Genomic DNA, 23,057 nt, shown 5'->3' on the forward strand with positions numbered 1-23,057 from the left:
CATGGATGAGAGTTACAGGCCTTCCTGCAGGAACTAAAATCAGTAGTGGGTAATTACTGCAAATCCCAGGATTAGTAAACAGCTCTGGAAAAGTACTATCCCCTGGGGAAATTGCATATACTGGTTCACACTGGGGTCAAGAAACACACAGACAAAGAATGGCCTTTTTTATAAAATGGGGAGGCTGAACTGTCTCCGGGACCCTCACTGGATCCTCAAATTGACATGAGACTGTGATCAAGAGGGCAAACCTTGCTGGAAAGGTTTGAAGGACTGGAAATCTGCCAGGGTCTCTGTGTGGAAGATGGGTGGCACCCAATAAATTTAGCATGCACGTATAATACTTTTGTCCTAAATAAATGTAATGTGTTTTGTAAAAGCTGGCTGGTCACTGGTAACTCTGTCAGAGCCCCTGGGAGACAGAACAGCAAACACTGGACTAAGGTCACATCTGATGGGATAAACACAGTGAACTTCAGGGAGACTGTAAGCCTAAATTCCTGGTCTAAAGAGAGAGGTACAAATTCATAAAAAGATGAGGGATGAAGACCTGAGACCTAAAGGGGCGACCCCAGAGGGGGCAAAAGGTAGTTTACCCTGGAACTGTGACAACTATTAGGAGATGCTCGAATACTATGTTGATGGTGGGAGCCATGTAAATGCCTAGATAGCTAATAGCAAATCACTTTAAGAATATGGAAAACTACTTTTAATCTGATTTGAACAGTTAATACATTAAATTTTTCTAACTTTAGAAAACATATACCCATAACACATTTGCGACAAATAAGGCATTACACACTTTCAGTCTGCTTTCAAATATAAAATGTGTTAACCATTAAACAACACATTTATTTGCAATTAACATTCATTTATCACAAGTAGAAAACAGTACTTATTGTTTGGTTGATGAAGTAGTGGGGAAAAACATACACAATACATAATTCAAATACAAAAATACGCCATACATTTGTTAGTCTGCTTGATTTGAACATCTTCAGAGTGTATCATTTTCCTAAACACGATGATGGTGGGAACAACTGATCTAGAAATCTGACATTCCACTACTGTCAGTATAAAAAAAAAACAGAATATGTAAAGAGAAAACTAACATTTTAAAAACAGTACAAATTCTACTTATGGGCTTCAGGTAAGGACATTTTGTGCATCTTGAAACTTTAACAGAAGCCATACAAAAATCAGAGGGGAATAAAACAACAGCTTTGTAAAGAAACCATTGGATTTCTGATGTGATTATTTGGAAATCTCTTCTATACCGTCACCAAACTGCTGCCCAAAATTTCTCCAAGTGTTCGTGAAAGTTAGTCATAGTATATCGCTGGGGGGGAAAAAATAGTGAACATCTAGAACTAGGCAATATCCAAATGAATCCCACCAAATAAATTGTGGCTTCCCAAATCATATTTTAGTATTTGATCTATGACAATATATCAAGGAAACAATGTTTAAAAAGTGTCCGATTTGACAAAGGACAGAAAACAGAGCATTCTCTGAAGTGTTAGTTACAAAACTGTTTTTAAATTCCATGCCAGCGTAAACGACATGGGTGGAACTGTATATCCAGATCCTGGCAATTGTCCCAGCACTGTAAAAGGCCCAAAAAACTCCACAGTGAAGGGAAATCCTGGGAATAGCCAAGTCTATGCCACCCATTCTCTATCCAATGTTATGGGTGTGGCCAGTGCACTGGTAATTCCTGACAGGAGTAATGATTCCCATACTGTCTTAGTTTTATATTTTTTCTAGTCTTTATTAGCATATGGTATATGCCACAACGTGGTCCAAATGATTTTGTTTAAGTAATGTGAGTTTATGTATCATCATACGGGAAGTATAGGACACAGAATGTAAAATAACTGCCAGTATTAGATCTACTTGAGTGAAACCCAACTGTATCACTCACAAGAGGCAGAAAAAAGCTGAGGCAATTAGTTTGAATTCACATAAATAAAACTTTACACATATTTATTCTGTATTTGATTTATATACCAACTTATAAATTTAGAATTTTAAAAGTTATAATTTTAGAATTCCAAAGAAAGCCAGTCATTTCATACACATGTGAGATTACAGATTTAAGTTACCTGTAAACAAGCGTGTGCATGTGCTCACGTACACACAAACACAGAATAAACATTAGCATTGCAAAATACTATTGCTTGGGTGAATTTTTTTTTTTTTTTGGTCAGTGAGTGAAACATAATCAGTTGTTTCATTATTATTTAAAAGGGTGAGCAAGTAGATTTTGTGCCTGAGCTGGTAAATTTTAATGACCTTTTTGCAAGGCTGATATACAACTTTCCTAGAGAAACCCATCTCCATTAACTCAAAAGGAAGTGTGCCAGTTTTATTTTCTAACATGCTGTAAAGCATTTAAGACTTTGCAATTAAGAAATTACCAGTAGAGATGAAATACCAAAGAATTATATCAGAATATACTACAGATATGATTAATTGATATAAAAATGTGATACTCCATATTAAAAAAAAACAAATACACTAAACCCAAATTGCAGTAATGATCAGTAACAAGTATACAGTTATGCCGGTTTTCAATTAAGAGCTACCTACAACGTTTCTGAACATTAGACAGTACTTCTTCCATCTGATACAGATTTTTAAACAGAAGAATATAAGTTAATAGTGGTACCCAGCCAAAATCCAACTTATTTTTTCCTTTACACTCCTCGGTTCAATGTATCCTGTAAATATATTGCTGCAATCTATTTTAGAGGAGCAACTGCCTTTTAATCAGTGCACTGAAATATAGAGAAAACACAAATAGAAGATTTCATTTTCATTTTAGCTTTTCATGTCAGTGAAACATTAAAGGAAGAATCAATGTGAAATTCCTTTATGCAATACAAATTACCTAAAAGTTTTAAAAAAACCCACCCAGCTGTCATGGGGGAGGGATAGCTCAGTGGTTTGCGCATTGGCCTGTTAAACCCAGGGTTATGAGTTCAAATCTTGAGGGGGCCACTTGGGGATTTGGGGCAAAATCAGTACTTGGTCCTGCTAGTGAAGGCAGGGGGCTGGACTTGATGACCTTTCAAGGTCCCTTCCAGTTCTAAGAGATGGGATATCGCCATTAATTAAAAAATTAAAAAAAAAAAAAAAAAAGTTATCCCAGTCCATTTTCTTTGAACTGCATTCTTTCCCAGGAAACAAACAAAACACAAAAAACAAAAATCCAATGAGAGCAACATGTACAGTCAAAATAGCACTTTTCCTTTATAGTAATTTACTTGCCAGGAGAGAATTATATGACAATGAGGCTGAACCAGTCTGAGTAGCTATTTGTTTAGGGGCCAGTTCATGCTGGATACTACCATAGTGCACAAATAGTCCCACTCTAGCTTAGCTTTTAAGCAAAGCACCCCATTGATTTCAGTATCAATGGCTGGAGGCCCTACTTCAAGGCACATAAACTCATACTTAAATCTATCCCTATTCAGCAAAACTTAGACTTCAGTGAAATTAAGTAGGTGCAAAGTTAAGTACATGTTTAAGTCCTTTCCTAAACAGAGATGGGCTTGAGCATGTACTTAAGTGCTTTGATGAACTGGGGATTTAAAAGATGATGGCACAATTTGGCCCACTGAAAGTAATGGGGCTTTTTACAGAATAACGTGTTACTCCATGTGAGTTAGGGCTTGTCTACTCGGCATGGCAAAGCACGCCAGAGGGCTGTGATTTGTAAAGCGCACTAACAGGTTGCACTCCCCCTGCCCCATGTAAACCCTGCCGGCGCACTCTAAAAGGTCTCAAGAAGACTAAGTTAATGTGAACTAGGTATCTTTTGGAGAGCACCAGTAGGGTCTATCCGGGACAATAAGATTGCAACATCACTTATTTAGTGATGCTAAATAGAGCACTTCACAAATCACACCCTTTGCCACGCTGTACACAGACAAGCCTAAAGGGTGGCAGAATTGATTCTTTCATAAACACTAACCACAGCAAAATTAATTGAATGTATTTTCTTTTAAAGTAAATGTAAAGGTGACACATTAAGTGACCAATTAATTTTAGAGCAGTAGGACTCAATTCATCAGCATATTAGCAGAACAGTTAGAGTAGACTTGCAGCTGGTTACTGGAGAGCACTATTTTTCTCTCTCTCCTTTTTCCACACACTCAGACGAGTACTGTGCCTGCACAGATTGTCACACAAATATCTGCAGTGAGGATAAATATTAATGTACAAAATATTATATTTAAAACTTTACCCAAAGAATATTTTTGAAGCTGCCATAATGGCATTAATGATTATATGTGAGAAGAAAACAGTACTGCAACTCGAATACATACAAAGTGATCATCTGATTTTAAAGTACTGAAGATGGTTCCATTAAATAAGAAATTTGATCAGTTCTACTGAGTTAGGGTCAATGCCAAAACAATATGCGTCAGAAGACAGACCAGAGAAAAATGCAAGAGGTAAATTCAAAATATATGTGCCTAAGACATGTCAAGCAAACTAACAAAAAGCCAAGTAAATGAACATGTTCTTTCAACCTGTGCATTATTGCTCACATTATCTAAGGAGAATATATTTTTCATAGTAATCCATTTGTGTTCCACATTTCTACACTGAGAAAATAGAGTAACATATCAATGGTCAAATACAGGATACCACAGTTATCAAGGCATGCATGCAGCACTGGGAATAGGACTCAATCTTCAATTAAAATTACAGAGGCTTCTATCACTTGGCCCTTGTACATTTTGGAAGACAAAGCTACATGCCAACATAGTTCACCATATTCTTTTTTCTGCTCAGTTATGACCCAAGATCAAGATCAACTAAACATCTTTGATTAAAATGAATACTGATAAAGGAAAGTAACTCTTTTAGGAAGAGACAAACACCAATGAGGTACTGTATATCAATGCTACTGCATACATGGCTACAGAGGATGTACATTCAGAAACAAGTTTGGTTGTTAAATACAAACAGGTATAACATTTAACTTTCTGAATCACACGCACACACACACTTAACCTTACCACTCACTTCTGAATAAATCTGCATAGTATTATTCCAGGAATCACGATTCTTATTGGGAGACCAGAACTTCAAATTATTTTCAAGCTAGTGCTGATGCACAAAATAGTATCTTCAAAAATATTCTCAGTGGTGCACAATATTACACACTTAATGTTTTAAGGAACACAGACAACATATGGGTGGGTTTTGTCATTCTTCCACATACCCATTTCTCAACTGACATTGGCATCATTGAAATTGACATTTCATCTACTTTGGGAGGACAACATGCTTCCAGTCTGATCAGCCAGCTGGAAGAGAAGGGTACTAAAGCATAGGATGACTCGCTCCTCACGAACACATGGCAATAATTTACTTGGCCTCGCACCAATATATATAAAAAAAAAAAAGAGCCCAGACTTCAGTTTTTCAGGTTCCAAATTGGTACACCACCAAATTTAAAAAAAGCCAACAACCCAAATCTGCACTGCTTAAGCAGAGCCAATGCAGAGCATCTCATATTTATTCAAATTATAAAACAGAGCTCAAGTAGGATTTTCCCCCCGCAGTATACAAGACTTCAATGTCACATATATTCCTTCATTTTGGAATCTAAATTCACCAAGCCTGAGTCTTTTTCTTGTAAAATTGTTTCAGTGTAATTTCTCCAGAATGATCACAGTGCTTTGAAAACAATATTAAAAGAGAAGAGTTCTTATTCTTTCAACTTTTCCATTAATTATCTGCACAAGATTTTGCAGAGTTAAATTAACATACAACTCCAATCACCAATCTTTCTTCCAATGGAATTTTAAGGAAGTTATTTCTATCTCAGACAGAGCAAGTTTTACAAGGCAATGGATTTCATTACTTTGTGTGTACTTGGAGAATTCATGGAAGTAATCAGATGCAGAAATGTATCCAATGTACTATCGGGCTGTCACCATCCAAAGTCCCAGTGCCACATTGGCAGCCAAAAGTGCACTGCCAGCAAGCAAGATTAAAAAGCCAACAAGCTCTCTGTTTTGTTTCTCTACAATCAGTGAAGCAAGAGTGGCTTCCAGGAAAGAGTTTAATATCCATTGACCATCCAGTGCAAAGCAGGGTACTGCATTGATAACTGCCAAGGCTCCTGACAGTGAAATTAGATATCTGGTTGAGATTAGCTAAGGAACAAAACAGAAGAATATAGGACTGTAAGAATGGCCACATGGGTCAGACCAATGGTCCATCTAGCCCAGTATCCTGTTTTCCAACTGTGGCCGATGCCAGGTGCTTCAGATGGAATGAACAGAACAAGGCAATTATTATTCTCATCAGAGCTCTAAAAACTTACCCTCAAGAGTTCAAAAAAAAAAAAAAAGAGTAACCAAAATTATTCTTATAAACATCAGGAAGCAAAGAGTTTCATTCTGAGTTAGGCATGTGGGCAAATAACCAGTTTGGGAATGGGTCAGAGCTCATGTCCTAAAGATATGCTTCAGAACTGCTGTCCAGCACACCAAAGTAGAAGCAGCCCTGTTTAAAACTAGTAATGATATCCACCTGAAATTTTGCTGGATCAGCAAACCGCAAACAATTTGTTTGTTGTTCTATGAGAGCATTTCAAAGGATACTTGCACATTGTCTCTATCACCACAGGCAGATCTATGCTTAGAAAGTTATGTCGTGGTACAAAACTGCTGAGGCTCACTGAAACAAAAACAAAATGAAAAAGCAATAAAACTGCAAATGAAACCAAACGGCAATTCAAGGGACACAGCATAATTAGTTTCAGATTAGCAGTGTATAATGGCAGATCTGATTTTTGTTTGTTTTCCACACTTCTTACAGGATGAAGAACTATCCCAAATACAGATTTTTTTTTTTTTAAAAAACCGCACTGGCACAATCACTTCATTATCTCTTAGTCAGATGCAGTCATCGTGATGGTAGGAAAAAATCAACACGCCACTTTGCACAATTAGTACTTTATACTATGCATGTAACATCAAATCTAAAGCACATTATATGCTTTCAGACACATCACAACGGAACATTTGTACACCTAAAGAACATGTTGTGTAGTTTAAGCCCTATTTGAGTAACCTTATAATGACTATTACAGCAAGAATGGAAGTTAAAGTTGTGTTAAAATTTCCATTCTAACCACGCCCCTTGCTTTTAGGTCAGGTCTGCATTAGAAATTTTTGCTAGAATCATATCGGTAAGGGGTGCTGTTCTTTATGAAACTTTTAGCAAAAATCTCTAGTGTACATGTACTTTTATCGGCCAAAAATGTCCCGTAGTCAGTTTTGCTTAGTTTATTTGGGAAATTGGCATAAACTATACTGGCAAAAGAACTCTTTAAGATGCCTCTCAACTAGGAGCGCTGTTGCCAACAAATGCTAGATATTCCAGCAAACTTTTTCTTGTGCAGACTTGACCTCCATCATTTATACCTTTCTCAAACTTTCACTTTTCATTCTGGGCAGGCAATGTAAGTCACCTGGGGTGCTAAGGAGCGATGAGGAGTTCTCAGTCATTAGGCAAGTGTCTCTTGATTGTTGTCTCCATTGCCTTCAACATTTGGGTTTCTTTGAAATTGTGGAAGTTTTGTAAAGAAAACATGATTGATTGATTGACTGATTTAGTATTAGCTGGATTCCACTGAAACTCACTTTGAACCTTAACTCTATTTTAGCATAGTTGAAAAGATTTTTCTGTGAGTGCACACACCAAAATTTTTAACTGAACTTGTGTATAAGCAAAGATGCCATGCTCCAATAGATCCCAGGAAGCAAAAGCAAGCCCACAGGAGAGAGGTGTGTGAGGTATGAGGTGTTATACATAGGCACAGAGATAGCAGGTGGTAGAGGGAGATGGGGAAGGTTTATCTATTGCAAAATTTGGAATTTTGTATCTAAACAATTTTATACTAACATGGAGAAAAGATGCCTGTTTCCTGAATTCACAGCTCCTATAGTCCCCTGTATGTCCTCTGCTTTTCATAGTTCTTCACCCTCTTCCATGTCTTCCCACCTCCTTGCCTTGTGCATGCACTCTGCCCTCTCTCTCCTTGTATACTCCCCACCCATGCCCGACCCTGATCGCCTGCACTTTATTATCCATGCCATCTCTCCATTCCATGCCCCCCTGGCTCCTTAAACCTCTTCCATGTCTTTCCTTCCATGCCCCCACGGTTCTCTGTACCCCTTTATAGCCAATCACTGTCTTGCCCCCTCCGAGAAACTCCTCCCACATTCTGAGACTGGAAAGCATAACTCCATGCACCCACTCAATATGCCCCACAATCCTCAAGCACCAGACCCTGCCCCACCCTTCCAGACTCCCACCCCACACATTTCCCCTCAGTTGCCTAGCCCGCAATTCATGATGATCTACCTCCAGGTCCACCCAACAGCTGCTGCAGTATATCCTAGAGTAGGGGTAGTCAACAGGCAGACTGCTGGTCAAATCTGGACCACAGGACGCTTTTGAACGGACTCCAAAATCTTTTTAATTTACTTATCATCATTATTATTATTTTTTATTATTTTATCTGGAGTCTGGACCCTGATTATACCTTGACCAAGAAATTTGGACCTTGACAAAAACAATAATTAACTATCCCTGTCCTAGAGTTAGCAAAAGCACCATATATATTATAAATGGTAACGTTTATATGCAAAATTACTCCTTACATATGAAATAACTCCTTATATTTTTAATCCTCCCATAACACCCTTCACGACATTAAAATGCGCCTCTTCTTAGTGAGACCAACAAAATAAGTTTGGGGTTTGCAGGCAAAATCACTTCAAACACATGAGCCAAAAAAGACAAATGCTCAAAAAGCAAACAATGAACGTATCTAAAATACCGTCACTTAAAAACTTCTTTTCCGACTTTATCAAATATCCCTGAAAAAGTCCAACCAGGGCTGAGATGGGATATGTGAGATTTAAGAGGGAATTGGTACTTTTAAGGACATTATAGTCAAGGCCGACACTACCATTTTTGCCACCCTAAGCAAAAAAAAAAAAAGCTGCCCGAACTGCCGAAAGGGAAAAAAAAAGAAGCTGCCCGGACTGTGCCGCCCCAAGAATGGACGGAATGCCGCCCCTAGCATGTGCTGCCCCAGAGCAGGCCCTGATTATAGTAGTTTATAAGAAGAAACTAGCCTCCCATTCAAAGGGAAAATCCAGGTTATAACTGGAAGCTAGTTTCAACCTCACCTCTGGAGTAAGTATTGCTGCTCTGTACTTCAAGACTATCATGACAATAACATTAATGCAAGTAGAAAACAATGAAAAAAATCACAAGATGTTTATCTAGAGCTGTATAAAAATAAACAGTAGAAATTTAAACAATGTTATTGGAGAATAAGAAAGATTGTTTATTCACAGATTACTGTAACGCAGACACAAAAGGTGGAAGGATTAAATACAAGGCTACTTTGAAAAATGACTATGTAAAAGTGTCACCTTCTTATTTAGCACATCTGCTCCCTGTGAATATTAAGAGCCACATTGGCTTATTTTATTGACAAATGAGGGATGTTTTTAAATACTTTTAATGCTTATTTTAAAATGTATACAGCCAAGAGTGAGAGTGGGACCCTTCTCCTGCATCATCACAAAATTGTTTACCAAGTTCCAATCAGTTACACCCATGCAATCCATAGAAAAAAATGCCTTGCTTTGGGCCCTGAACCTGCACTGTACAGTGCTTTGGGCAGACAGCTGCACTTATGCACAGCCCCACTGAAGGCAATAGGGCATCTGCATGCTGCACAATGCAGGATTTGGGCACTGGTTTACATTAGGGTTACCATATCTAACAAATAAAAAAAAGAGGACCCTCCACGGGCCCTGGCCCCGCCCATTTCCCCACCCCAGCCCTGCCTCAACTCTGCCCCTTCCCCGCCCTTACTCCGCCCCCTCCTCCCTCCCACTCCCAGCCACGCGGAAAGGGCTGCCCGAGCGCTACCGGCTTCACGGTTTGCCGGGCAGCCCCCAGACCCTGCGCCCCCGGCCGGCACTTCCCCAGCGCAGCTGGAGCCCGGGAGGGGAAGCGCCCAGTCGGGGGCGCAGGGTCTGGAGGCTGCCCGGCAAACCGTGAAGCCGCTAGCGCTTGGGCTTCGGGCAGCACCCTTGCCTCCGGATCCCTGCGCCCCCAGCCGGGCACTTCCCCTCCCGGGCTCCGGCGGCGCAGGGTCCGGAGGCATGGGGGCTGCCCGGAGCCGGTAGCGCTCGGGCAGCCCGGCTCTTAAACAGAGCCGAAGAGTCAGGGGAGGAGCAGAGCCGCCGCGGGAGGGGAAGTGCCTGGCTGGCATTTTCCCGGACATGTTCGGCTTTTTGGCAATCCCCCCCGGACGGGGGTTTGAGTGCTGAAAAGCCGGACATGTCCGGGAAAAAGAGGACGTATGGTAACCCTAGTTTACATTATCTTGATACTGGTGCTGATATGGTAGAGGGAAAGAACCCTATTTGATTCAGACTCTAAGCTGAGTTTGCAGTAATGGCTATTAAAGAAAAAAGCATCTTTTTACTTGCAAACTGAGCTCATTTGAGAAGGGAATCATTGAGACACAGTAAACCATTCAACCTCAATTCTGTTTTCATAAAGTAACTTTTCAGCTCAGCTCAGCAGAACTACACTTTAAGGTCACAAGTGCAGCAGCAATTTAGTAATTTCCTGATCATTTCTTTCTTGAGTGCTTGACAATAAAAAGCAGTTTTTTGGTGGAAATCCTAGTCTAGTGGGAAATGTCCACTAAAATTCCATTACTCCATCAGCAAGGTATTGCAAAATACAACAGAACAATACCAGCTGCTTGAAGAATACCTACAGTGTTGCGTGTTTTTCAGTTAGAAAGCCAAGAAAGGTGGCTTAAAATAATTATCGCACACTATTCTTAGAGCTCTGGTGCACACTGAACAAAATATCAGCAAACATAAAATTAAATGTCAATGCTTCCCAGGTGGAAAAAAGACAAAAAATAACACAAAAAGACATTATATTCTGGACTTTCAGGATATACTGCAAACAATAAACAGTAAAAAATAGAATACAATAAAAATCAAATTTTAAAAGTACTCAAAAATATCTGCACCAAACAACCTCTCCTCCCAGCCAAATTCCAGCCGAAAAAGATAAAGGCTGCCATCTTTATGAAAGAATCATTGTTTACACAGGGCCTGATTTTACCATTTGTTACTCAAACTCAGCAGTACATAACTCCAGCCCTGATTCAGGAGAGCACTTGAGCTCATGCTTTAGACTACCCTTAGTTAGGAAACCACTTTAACACATGCTTCAATTCCTTACAAATAAGAACACTCTTCTAAAAGGGGTCTTCATAAGGAAACCCGCTGTTTCAATGGGACCTCTCAGAGAGGGCTAGATGGCGACTTCAGGCACAGCCCTGCCAAGGGGCAGTGCACACTGTACCACCCAAGAGTAGTCCTGCAAGGCACTGCGAATCTGACACAAACTTTGGAGGCACAATTCCTCCCCGGCTTTCTCCTTGTTCCTGGAGAGGGGGCATAACTTACTACTTGTCTAAACCAGCCTCAAATCACTACCTACCCCATGCTGGCTCGGCTATTCTGGCCAGTGAGTGGGCTCTGGAGCAAAGGGTCTGCCCATTCTCCACTCACCTGCTCATAACAGGTAATAAACTTGCTCCCATGTGCCTGGACCCAGGACCTGAATAGCCTGCATAGGAGTGAGTCAGAATCTAGCCCAGAGTAAGGAAGTACCTAACATGAGTAAAGGTGCAGAATTTGGCCCCTGTTGTTTACAGACTGATTAGGTTTGATAACATAGGGCTAGGTTTGGATACTCTTTACTCGTGATGAATAGTAACTTAATCTAGTAGTTGTCTCATTTACTTTAATAGGACTTCTTGTTCAGTAAAAAACTACTCAACATGAGTAAGGGTAGCAAAACCAAGCCCTGATATATTTACAAGGAAGACGTCATGTGGACTTGTAGCAACATCTGGGTACTGGGCAGGGTTTAAAGGGACAATTGTGTATGTTCCAATCCAGGGGTTCCCTAAAAGCTTTTGAAGAGTGCTAGAGCCTTGAGCAGGTCACACATTGGACAATGCACAAATTGGACCTCCTAGGACATGTGAGATCTGTTGAAGTGTCCCTTTCACGCTTTTTTTGAATAAGCAGTCACCTAATAGATTGTTTCGATTACAATTATACCTCTTTGCATGGTGCACCTTTCACTTTTATTCCTAATTACTCCAGCATCTCCACTGGCTGTAACTAGGAAAGAAACAATAGAATGGAGCTAGGAATGGATTCTGCACAAATGAAGCAAACTGGCAAGCCCTCCAATACCTTATTCAAGCAGTCTGCCAAAGCTAACCATGCCATAACCCTCTTCATTTAAATGCTCTCATAAATAATACAAACCTGTATACTGAAGATGCATTGGGTGTCCTACAAACAACATGTCAACGTTGGGTGGATGTTTCACTCTGATTAGTCTCGTCTGATTTTCTAAAGAAGGTGTCACACACAAACTTGGAACAAAATCCTTCTGGCAGTCCATGTTGGTTCGACAGACTTGGCTGGCCTCAATAGCTTTTCGTGCTGGTAGACAGGCATACTGCAAAGGACATTTTAAATAATTATCAAATTTAGGGTATTTTACAATAGATCATAAACATACTGTTCTGCATGTTTTTTTTTTTTAAACAGAAGCAGTTGATTCGATTTCATCGATTTGAAGCCAGGATATGAAGAATATTGTTCTGATCCTTTTGTATATCCTCGCATGCCCTGCAGATCTCCTATACACTAACATAGAGGTGCGAACATATTCAGACTGGCATTCTACCATTAAGGCATAGGGGCATTTGTGTGTGCATATTAAAAGCAGGATTAGTATAAACATGTACATTAGCTGAAAATTTAAATATAGGAGGGACAGGATGGTTCAAGCAGGTCCACAGGAAATACACATCACCTTACTACAGCATTGAGCTAAAGTCTGTCTATGGGGTTTAGGTTTTTATAGCCATGGGATCTGCAAATTAAAGCTTTTGTTAAAAGAAAAATCCTAAAATCTAATATGCCGGGCACTTTTGATGGCTAAGTTTTAGATCATTCTGAACTGAAGCAGCCAATGCAATGGTGCGTTCCTGAGTCTGCCTACCATACACACTCCTTCTGCAGTTTGAGAGACCACGATCTTCTCTCTCACTCGCCACAGGACAGGGAGAGGGCAGTGGAACCCAGGAGGAAATGGAATCTTTTCTCCTCACCCCCTCATAGAGGCTTACGGTGGCTTGCTTCTTGTTCCTCAGGGCAGGCTGGGGAACAGTTCATCCTCTCTGTCCCTGCTCAAGGAAGGGAGGCTGTCAGAGGGTTTCAGCCAACAGCCACACTGCCAGTAGAGGGCCTGCACACATGGCAGTGTCTGTCTCTCCCCATTAACTGGGAATCTAGGCTCCTCCCCATGCCAGTCTCTATCATGCTGGATGGGAAAAAGCATTCAGAAGTCCCCTGCTGTTGCTGTGTAGTTCTGCAAGTAGCAGTTTAAAAAACTGCTCAGGCAGCTGAGCAGCCATCTTAGACCCCTTGCACATCAAAAGCCTGAAAAAGTGTCCCCCTTAACAGCAGCCAAGAACCTCCAAGTGCTAGAAGTGAAGGACTTATCTGAACCCAGTGCAGGTCGGGGCTGTTACAGCGGATGGCTATTTGGTGTCCAAGACTAAATGAACTGATGGGTTATGTCCAATTTGTAGTGGACAGGTATCCGCACAAAAAATATCACTGGAACTGGAAGCTTCACGTCACGGGGATCAAATGGATCTGGGGAATGAGCTCCTCTCTGTTTCTTGAGGTGGTGACTCCAGGTCAGGTCTGGGGAACACTGGCAGAGCACTGTTGTTACCTGCGCTTTCCTGTGGATCCTGAATGAACTGCTGAATTTGCTCCACCCCTCTCAATGTGGCACTTTCAAAACACTTACTTTTTCAACAGGGCTCCTATATTTTAATAGAGAGACGTGTAAAATCCCCCAGCGGCACTTAACATTTTCCCATATTCTACAAGATGATTAAGTCAAAGGAGGAGGAGGAAAACGGGGGTTTCAGCCAACTGCCACTAGCAGTACAGGGTGCCAGGTGCTGAACACTCTGGGTTTTGATCCAGTACAGCCCTTGCTTAACTTTAGGCATGTGTGCAGAACGCTGACTTCAGCTGTTTAATGCTGAGCATGTATTCCAATGCTTTGCTGCTTCAGGGCCTAAAGTGCTCAGACCTGGCAGCATCGAGCTCACGTTGAACAATTCCCCCTTGCTCTTGAGAGCTGCTGTTGGTCTCTTGTTCGCATGTATTTACTCACAACTGTTGTGCCTTCAAAAGTATAAAATGTGGATGTGTATAAGCAAAGTAAGAAAGAATGGTCCCCTGGCTAAAGACATGTGACCAGGAGGATTGGGATCTGATTCTACCTCTACAACACATTCCTTGTGTGACCTCAGACAAGTGGTTCTCAACCCACAGCCCGCTTGCAGCCCAAATCAGCACACAACTGCAGCCCATGTGATATCCTGAGGGTCATACAGGTAAGCATATATATTGTGTGGATGTGGCCCACATAACACACAGAGAGCTGCATATGTGGCCCACAATGGCAATTAGGCTGAGAACCACTGCCTTAGGCAAATCACACAACCATACAGTCTCTCAGTTTCCTCAGCTGGAAAATAGGGATATGAATGTTTGCCTACCTCTTAGGGATGTTGTGAAACTTAGCTAATTAATATTTGTCAAGTGCTTTGAGATGCTCAGATAGAAGGTGCTACACACTGCACTGTATAATTATGTGCACATTTGTGATACCTATCTGAATATCAGCTAAAGTAACTTACCAGGTGGCTGTCCAAGTTATTGCTGTATGAGAAGCAAACATCGGTGAGGCTGCTGTTACTACAACATTCAACAGTGCCATCAAGTCTTCTGTAGACTACAGAGGAACACAACCAACTAAATTTTAGATAAGCACAGAATGACAGATTCATAATAAATCACAAAAATACATACGTCTCTGAACAAAATCAAACAATCCTTTCTGTCGCCTGCTGAATTATAATGAATTAGTTTAATTCAGAGATCCTGATTTGGATGTCAGCGATAGTTGTAAATGAGTTTCTTCATCCTAAGAACATCACCAGACTGCAGCCATCTCCCCAACAGGCTGATCTCATCACCTGAATACAGAGACTACTGCAATTTTTTGAACACTGTTACAAAATAGTTTGATTTGTTGCCTGCAGCTGGCACCAACGGTGAGCAGAGGGATTCTGCTGCCTGCTGTTGCATTCCCTTCACTGGCTGTGGGAATGACCCAACTTCTAAGTATAGTTTTTAAAACATTAAAAGCTTTTAATGGACTGGGACCCTGACAGCTCTCTGAGGCCCCTGTTCAGCTAAAAGTGTGTTTTTAAACTGATTTAGTTAAACTAGTGCAAAATCCTGTGTGGACAATCGTAATTTGATTTCAAATGGACTTAGTGATGCAAACTAAGGCTAGGTCTACACTACGGGGGGGGAGAGGGGAGGGTCGACCTAAGATACACAACTTCAGCTACGTGAATAGCGTAGCTGAAGTTGCGTATTTTAGGTCAACTTACCTGGCTGTGAGGACGGCGGCGAGTCGACCGCTTCCGCGCCGCCGTCGACTCCGCTTCCGCCTCTTGCTGCAGTGGATTTCTGGAGTCGACGGCAGAGCCATCGGGGATCGATTTTATCGCGTCTTCACTAGATGCGATAAGTTGATCCCCAATAGATCGATTGCTACCCGCCGATCCGGCGGGTAATGAAGACGTGCCCTAAATGGATACCAGCCAGTTTTAACCAACGCAACAGTGCCCATGTAAAGTTGCACCAGTTTAACTAAATTAGGTTTTTAAACCAGTGCAACTTCTATATGCAGACAAGGCTTGAGCTGCCTGCATCCTATATACCATTGTTCCCTCTGAGGTCCAACAGCACAGAGTTTTGGAGCTTGGGGCTTGCAGGTGCAGAAGTGTTTTTCTTCACTGTAGCCTTAGGACTAGGCAATGACATACTTTTGATGTGTGGATGATTGTGGAATTAGCTCCTTTACAAAATACATTTTAAATTGTTTTTATTTCAGAAGGCCTTTGGCACACTGATTTCTTTATGGCTTTATACCTGTTTTAGTTGTTTATTCTGTATTTGTCTTATTGTAAAGTGCCTAGCGTCCATTTGCAATATAGGCTCATTATAAATACAACATATTAACAGAAAGGATGCTGAGATGTGAACTGTTGAGATTTTGACAAACGACAGCTACTGCAGTTTGAATAACTGAGTTCATTTCATTTCAAAGGAATGACTATCACTGCTGGAGGCTCACCACTAAGAAATGCAGACAGACTCGTCTGATGGGGTGGTGGCAAGGACCGTAGGCGGTTAACACAACACACCACTGGGTTTAGAATCAACTCTGGGACTTCAGTCCAAATGGGAATACGAGGGTTACAAAATATGCAGTTTTATTACCTTTGCCTCTGAAATTACACTCCTGTGGACAGCAGGGATCTTCTTGTATTTATGTTTGGTAGGCTGGGATCTGGAAACACCGCAGCATTGCTTCTCCCTTACCCTCCCAATCCAACTAAGGGCATGTGGCAAGGCTGCCCTAACCTCCTTCGGAGAGTGACTCAAACGATTAGTTTGTCTAAATGCTTGGGATCTAACCTCTGGCATCATTTGGAGATATCAGTTTCAGATTTACATAATAGGAAAAGAGATTAATAGATTATAAAGACAGAAGGGACCACTGGGACCAGAATTAGCACTCTGAATGTCACATGAAGAGCAGTACACATCAAAAACACATGTGCACAAGCATTTGAGCTGGCCTGGCGTCCTGTTTACTTCCAACTATAATGCAAAAAAGGTTGGTAACAATCTTTGAAGCTCAAATGGTCTAGAACCTGGTTATCCGACAGACTGCCAACCTCTCTCTACTGAGTTAGGGCAGTTAAGAATGACTGCAAGGTGACTGCTGTCCAGTCAAAGTTAAACAAACTTCCCAAGGTTGGTGTGGGAGGATTTGTTCAGCTGAGGACGCTCTCTGGAATTCAGTCCCCATCACAGTTTGCTTGAACCAAACCCTAAAAAGTTCCTGGGCATCATGCAAGACATGGTTTAGTCTGTGTTTAGTTTAGTTTAGCTTGATTTTTAATTTTTTGTTTTACTTAGATTTTGCTTGTTGTCCTAGTTTTACTTAATCTATATTCTTCATTAAGGGCCAAGCTCTTATAGTAAAAGGCACTGTAATGTATGAACAAAACCAGAAAGGGATAGAAGACTAATCTCTAGATCAGTGGTCACCAACCAGTCAATCGCGATCAACTGGTCATCCTGATGACTCTCCCAGTTGATTGTGATCTCTGGCTGATAAAAGTCTGGTGGTGTAGCAGGGTGGCTGCTAAGGCAAGATCCCTGCCTGCCCTGGCCCCATGCCGCTCCCGGAAGCGGCCAGCATGACCCCGCGGATGGGGAGTGGCAGGAGTATCCACACACTGCTCCTGCCTACAAGCACCGCCGCCGCAGCTTCCATTGGCTGGGAATGGGGAACTATGGCCAATGGAACTGCAGGGGCGGTGCCTGCAGAGAGGGGCAGTGCGCAGAGCCACGTGCTGCCCCGCAGGGCATGTTGGCCCCTTCCAGGAGCGGCGCGAGGCTGGGGCACTTAGCTTTGCTGCGCTGCCGACCGAGAGCTGCTTGAGGCCAACCCTCAGCCCTGAGCCCCCTCCAGGAGCCTGCATCCCAAACCCCCTCCTGCACTATGAACCCCCTACAGCACCCCGAGTCCCTGCCCCAGCGCTGAGCCCCATTCCAGAGCCAGCACCCCATACTCCCTCCTGCACCCCAACACTCTGCCCAAGCCTGGAGCCCCCTTCTGCACCCAAACTCCCTCCCAGAGCTTGGACCCTGCACCCCCTCCTGCACCCCAAGCTCCTGCCCCAGTCTCAGCCCGGAGCCCCCTCCCACACTCTGAACCCCTTGACCCCAGCCCAGAGCCCACACCCCCACCTGAACCCCAACACCCTACCCCAGCTTGGTGAAAGAGAGTGATCGTGGGGTAGAGTGGGGGGGGGGGAGAACAGAGTGAGTGGGGCGGGGCGGAGTGGATCCTGGGTTGCACATAAATTCAAAAAGTGATCTTGTGCGTAAAACGGTTGGAGACCACTGCTCTAGATGGAACACCCAGAATCAAGAAATAGAAATAATTCCCAATTCACAAAGATTTTGTAAAAAAAAAAAAAAAAAAATTAAAAACAGCCCTTATCATAGTGGGATGATCTGCAATAGCAATCATAATGCAGAGCACTGTTACCTTATACCCTACACACCTTCACAGCATTCATGTTTTCCTACCAAATCAGTCAAAGCAATAAGCCAACCTAGGAATTCACTACTGCAGAAGGTCCCCGAGATGAACACTGTAGCTGGATTATTACTGGCAACAACTGTATATGCAATCTTACAAAGAGGTAATCAAAGCTCATTTGTCATTCCACAAACTAAAATGACCAGAAAATAAGATAAATTAATTCTTCTTCCACCTCCTCAAAAAGGAATTGCATATTGGTCAATGCCAAAGACAGGATACCAGACTTGATGAACCAAAAGTCTGACCCATTAACAAATCCTAAATCAAACTTAATCTTTAAGAGATGATGAAATTATAATAGACAGTACTTATAAGGTGCATTTATAAGGAGTATACAAATAATCATACCCCTGGCTGGGAAGCTTAACTGCTGTAGGGTTGCTGCATTTATGCAGTACCCAATTTGTGTCTTCCGCGAGATCTCTCCTAGGCAGGAATTCCAGTCTTCCACACCACGAACTGAGCAGTCTTGCAGATTAGTTACAAGGTCCCCTACAAAAAGACCTCTGGGTCCATTGGCCGGAGAATCCTGCGAAGGAAAAAGGAAGTCAGACACACTACCATTCTTAATAATGCTGGGATTAGTTTATAGTTCTTCTGAATGTCCAACAGACACTTAAGCAAATAAACTATTTTTTGAAGAAAGAGAAAACCTCAGAATTTATTAGACCTGATTATTTTAATCTTAGGCAGGGCATTAGGAAAACAAACTCCTCCACAAAGAGCCTCTCATTTCATATACAAGTAAACCTCAATTATCCAAATCTCTCAAGGGACATCTGAAATCCTCAAGCAATTAGTTTCATTCAAATGAATGTTTTGTTTGTTTTTTTAAAAAACTCATTTTAGATTCAAGAAACAGAAGCTGACGCCTCAGAGTTTCGGACAAGCAGGGCTCACCTATACTTCTGGGGGAGTGAAGCCATAATGTTGGAGAACATCAGGGAATCCTCCCTTTCTCTTCCCACATAGGTCCTCAGTTATGTCAGCTCCTTTTTTATCCCAGAAAGGTAAAAGTGACAGGCATCAAGTCTATCAATCATGCTCTGAGTAGCTGATTATTCAAGAGATATGAAGTACTCCCTTTCCAGAAGCTCAGCAAGCTGCCTCCAGTGTGCTCCCAGGTCCTACTGATCCAGAGAGCGAAGGATCAACCTCACAGTCTTAACTCTGATCTCTCACGTTACACTGACACTGGGTCACTGAACCAGTGTGGTCGTTATTCTCTCTCATTAGCTGGGACTGACTTCAGTTTAATTTAACAAAACTAAGGCTGCAAGTTCATTATAGATTTTTACTATCATTGAAAATCAGGGCATTGTCATCTAAACAGTGTGTGTTTCTCAAAGAACAGAGTATACTGGATCCTGTGGAGTACTGCAGGATTTTTTAAAAATGTTTTTCAGTTCACCTAGTGGCAGCCTATACTACACAAAAGCCCCAATCCTGCCACTGGATCCATACAAATGGATCCTGGAATCATCACAAAACTTAACTGAAGTTCACTCTAGTGTATGTGTTTGCAGGATTGGGGCCCAAGCTTGGACTACATACAGGAGCAAGGGAGAGGAACAAACTCAACTGCCTGTTCTACTTCAAGTGTAAATAAACCCAGTCAAGGTCATGTGAGAATGCACAAAATTCTCCATCATTTTTTAAAAACTGTACTTTTTTCTAGCATGTTAACCACCATAATCAGACTGTATTATATGCAAGATTGTGCTGTGACAGTGAAATATAATATAAAATTATCTGTCTACACAGAAAATTAAACAAATGGAAAAACTTCATTAACTAAGTGTTAAGGCTGTATAATCCAAACGTCTACTAATCTAACATCAGAAAGAAAGGAAATATTCAGTTAAGGTAAATAGATAAAAATACATCTTTATTCATTAAATAAAATAAGTTTAAGATTAAAATAAAACAAATGAAAAACAGGCAAATCAACCTGTAAAATTCACCACTACAATTTTTAATTAATTGACGTATAATACTTCTTATTCATGTGTACTTTGTGTTGTTTTCAGTAAAAACACTAATAATTTGAAATGTTAATAAAATACACATAGTAAATTATATTAACTTGGTAGTTAAAGAATAGTCTTTATAGACCATTTCTTTTTGTTGTTTGAGTTATCAGAAGGAGGGTAGGATTTCCAAAAGTGCCAAAGGGACTTATGCTTCTAAGTCCAGTTGACAGTCACTGGGATTTGTATTTCTAACTCACTTTGGATACCCTATCCAAAATGTTTTATGGTCCAATACTGAAATTTTTTATAAATGCTAGTTCTGTGATTTAATGAAGTATGTTTGTCTATATAATTTCTCTATGCAACCTTAACTGAAGCAACATTCTTTTCAAATGCTGGAAGAAGGATTTTTACACTGTTCATGCAGTGATCAAATTTTAGCCAATGAAATGTTTCAGGTCACTTAGCATATAATAAATTATTCAAGACCTGTTCATACCTCTGTGACCTCAGTGACAAGTGCCCCAACACCTGTGTAGTAAAATGGGAAAAGAATTGCTGGCAGCAGGAACAGAACTATGAGACTCGCAACACCAAGAACAAAATTATGCCAGACACCTACAAAGGGAATAAAAAATATTAACCTTTTAAGGAAACACTGGCACACGTAACTAACAAAAAAGTGTTTCTGAACTGTAAAATATCAGTGTCTTTCCAACTAACTTTCCTGAAATGACTGCAAGTAGCTATGAACACGAGTAGCCTACTGATTTATGGATAAAGGCCCCGATCCTACAAAGACTTGAGCACATGAATTACTTTACAAACATGAGTAGCCCCCTTGATGTCAATGAGACTATTCACATTCATAAAGTTATTCAAGTGCTTAAGTCTTTATAGTATTAGAGCCAAAGCAAGTACTCTTTTGGTTGTGCAGCTTTAGAGTTTCTTTAAAAAAAAAACCCATAGCAAGCATTATGCTGATATCTGCCACATAGAATTCACATCGCCACATAATTCAAATGGAAGAGAGAGGAACTGGGGTGGTTTAATTTTTATTAAACTGATAATCAACTACTATACAATCACTTTTCTTTATGCAGCGGTACCATATATTCAGTGGGGGAGACTATAAGTCCAAAAAGGGAAGCAGGGAAGACACTGATACACTAAGTCCTTAATAAAACACTTATAAAATGTTGAGTGGAAAAATCTGGGCCCGAAGCTGTCCCAGGAAACTAGCTTGTGCAATCAGCACTTCCTAGTCTATCACTTTTCTTACTAAGGCAAACATAAGCTTCACAGGAGGCTGAGTGAACTTAGGAAGCCAAAAACAGGGTTACTTTCAACACCTAGCACAGAAATTTTCCAGTTCTACTTGTTTGCTTGGACAAGTATCCTGTGTGGCCAATTCATAGCAACTTTCCAGTGATGAAGTTTCCTTACAGTATGTTATCTTGTTGAGAAGGGTATGATCCAATTCCACATTTACAGTACTGTAATGATTTATTGCCTAAGAGAAAGATTAATCTCAAAATCTTTTAAACTCATTCCCCCCCACTGTATATAATGGAGCAATCATAAAATGCAATGGAATCTCATGATAATCCCTTGGGGTACTCACTGTGAGTCATCGTTATGAGTCTTATACAATTTGATTTCTCCTTCAGGATTCTGAGGCCACAGAAAGGGAACATGAACCAAAGTTCTATCTGTGCAATGCTCTAGTTAAGGGTTTGTCGTCATTTCCATTAATAGCTCTTTTTTAAAGGGATTTCTTTCCACGTGGGTTTTAAATCACATCTGGCTGAAACTAAAATTGGCACCTAAACTATAAGCCTGAACATTAATTCCCCTCATCCTAAAATAAAATAATCAAAACAACAGTATAAATCAAATCGGCAACAGCCATTTTATTTTAGCTTTCATGCCATTTAAAAAAAAAAAAAGAAGAAACACACAACAGTTTTAGAACAGCTTGTAATACAGACAACTTGTGTTCGAGTTTCTTTTCATTTTTCAGCTCTCTCTAATTTTATACATTTCCACTGACATCAATGCAGTCTATGGAAGAACCCTATATAAATCAGACTACTAAATGATGGATTATTAGATACCATCAAAAAAGCAAGAAGTTTAAGAGGCTGATCCTCCTATGCCTTGCACCTTGCAAAGCAAGAGTAAAAAGCTACCATTTTGATTTGGCAGCTTGTTACAAGGCAGTGGAGAAGCTAATCCTCAAAGTTTATGATGAAAGATTTGTGTAAATACTAAAGAAATAAAAGGAGAAAGTTAGGAAAGAAGAGAGGGAGGAAAAACTAAACAGGATAAAAAAAAGAACCACTGATGTACAGTTCATTATGTGGGAATGGGGCAGAGAAATCTAGAGGAGGGAGTGATCTTATCCATCCCAGACACTGCAAGGCAAAAAAGGTCTGAAAGGGAGAGGCTGGGAGGTCAACTTAATTTTGTCAAAATATTTACATTCCTTAAAGGTAAATCTCAGGCAGCACCCTTGATGATGTCTTTGATATGCTTAAAAAGACAAAGACTTCAGAAAGCAACAATAAAAAACAAAACCAACCTGAGCACTCAAACAATTTCTTAAAATCTACTTAATTCTCATTA

At 40.8% G+C, this 23,057-nt stretch overlaps 1 protein-coding gene across 2 annotated transcripts in view; it reads right to left on the reverse strand.

Moving 5' to 3' along the window:
• Positions 1-3,032: 3,032 nt before the first annotated feature.
• Positions 3,033-23,057, reverse strand: part of MBTPS2 (membrane bound transcription factor peptidase, site 2) — a 46,661-nt gene continuing 26,636 nt past the window's right edge. For both annotated transcript variants that reach the window (XM_034755310.1, XM_034755319.1), the window contains exons 6-11: positions 20,929-21,047; positions 18,805-18,985; positions 14,897-14,991; positions 12,429-12,624; positions 6,630-6,705; positions 3,033-6,165 (exon numbers count right to left, since the gene is read on the reverse strand). In XM_034755310.1, coding sequence (XP_034611201.1) covers positions 5,943-6,165; positions 6,630-6,705; positions 12,429-12,624; positions 14,897-14,991; positions 18,805-18,985; positions 20,929-21,047 — 890 coding nt within the window. In that variant the 3' untranslated portion in view covers positions 3,033-5,942. The remainder of the gene's footprint in view (positions 6,166-6,629; positions 6,706-12,428; positions 12,625-14,896; positions 14,992-18,804; positions 18,986-20,928; positions 21,048-23,057) is intronic.

Source organism: Trachemys scripta, chromosome 1 (genome assembly GCF_013100865.1).
Source record: "Trachemys scripta elegans isolate TJP31775 chromosome 1, CAS_Tse_1.0, whole genome shotgun sequence".
Taxonomy (NCBI): Eukaryota; Metazoa; Chordata; order Testudines; family Emydidae; genus Trachemys; species Trachemys scripta.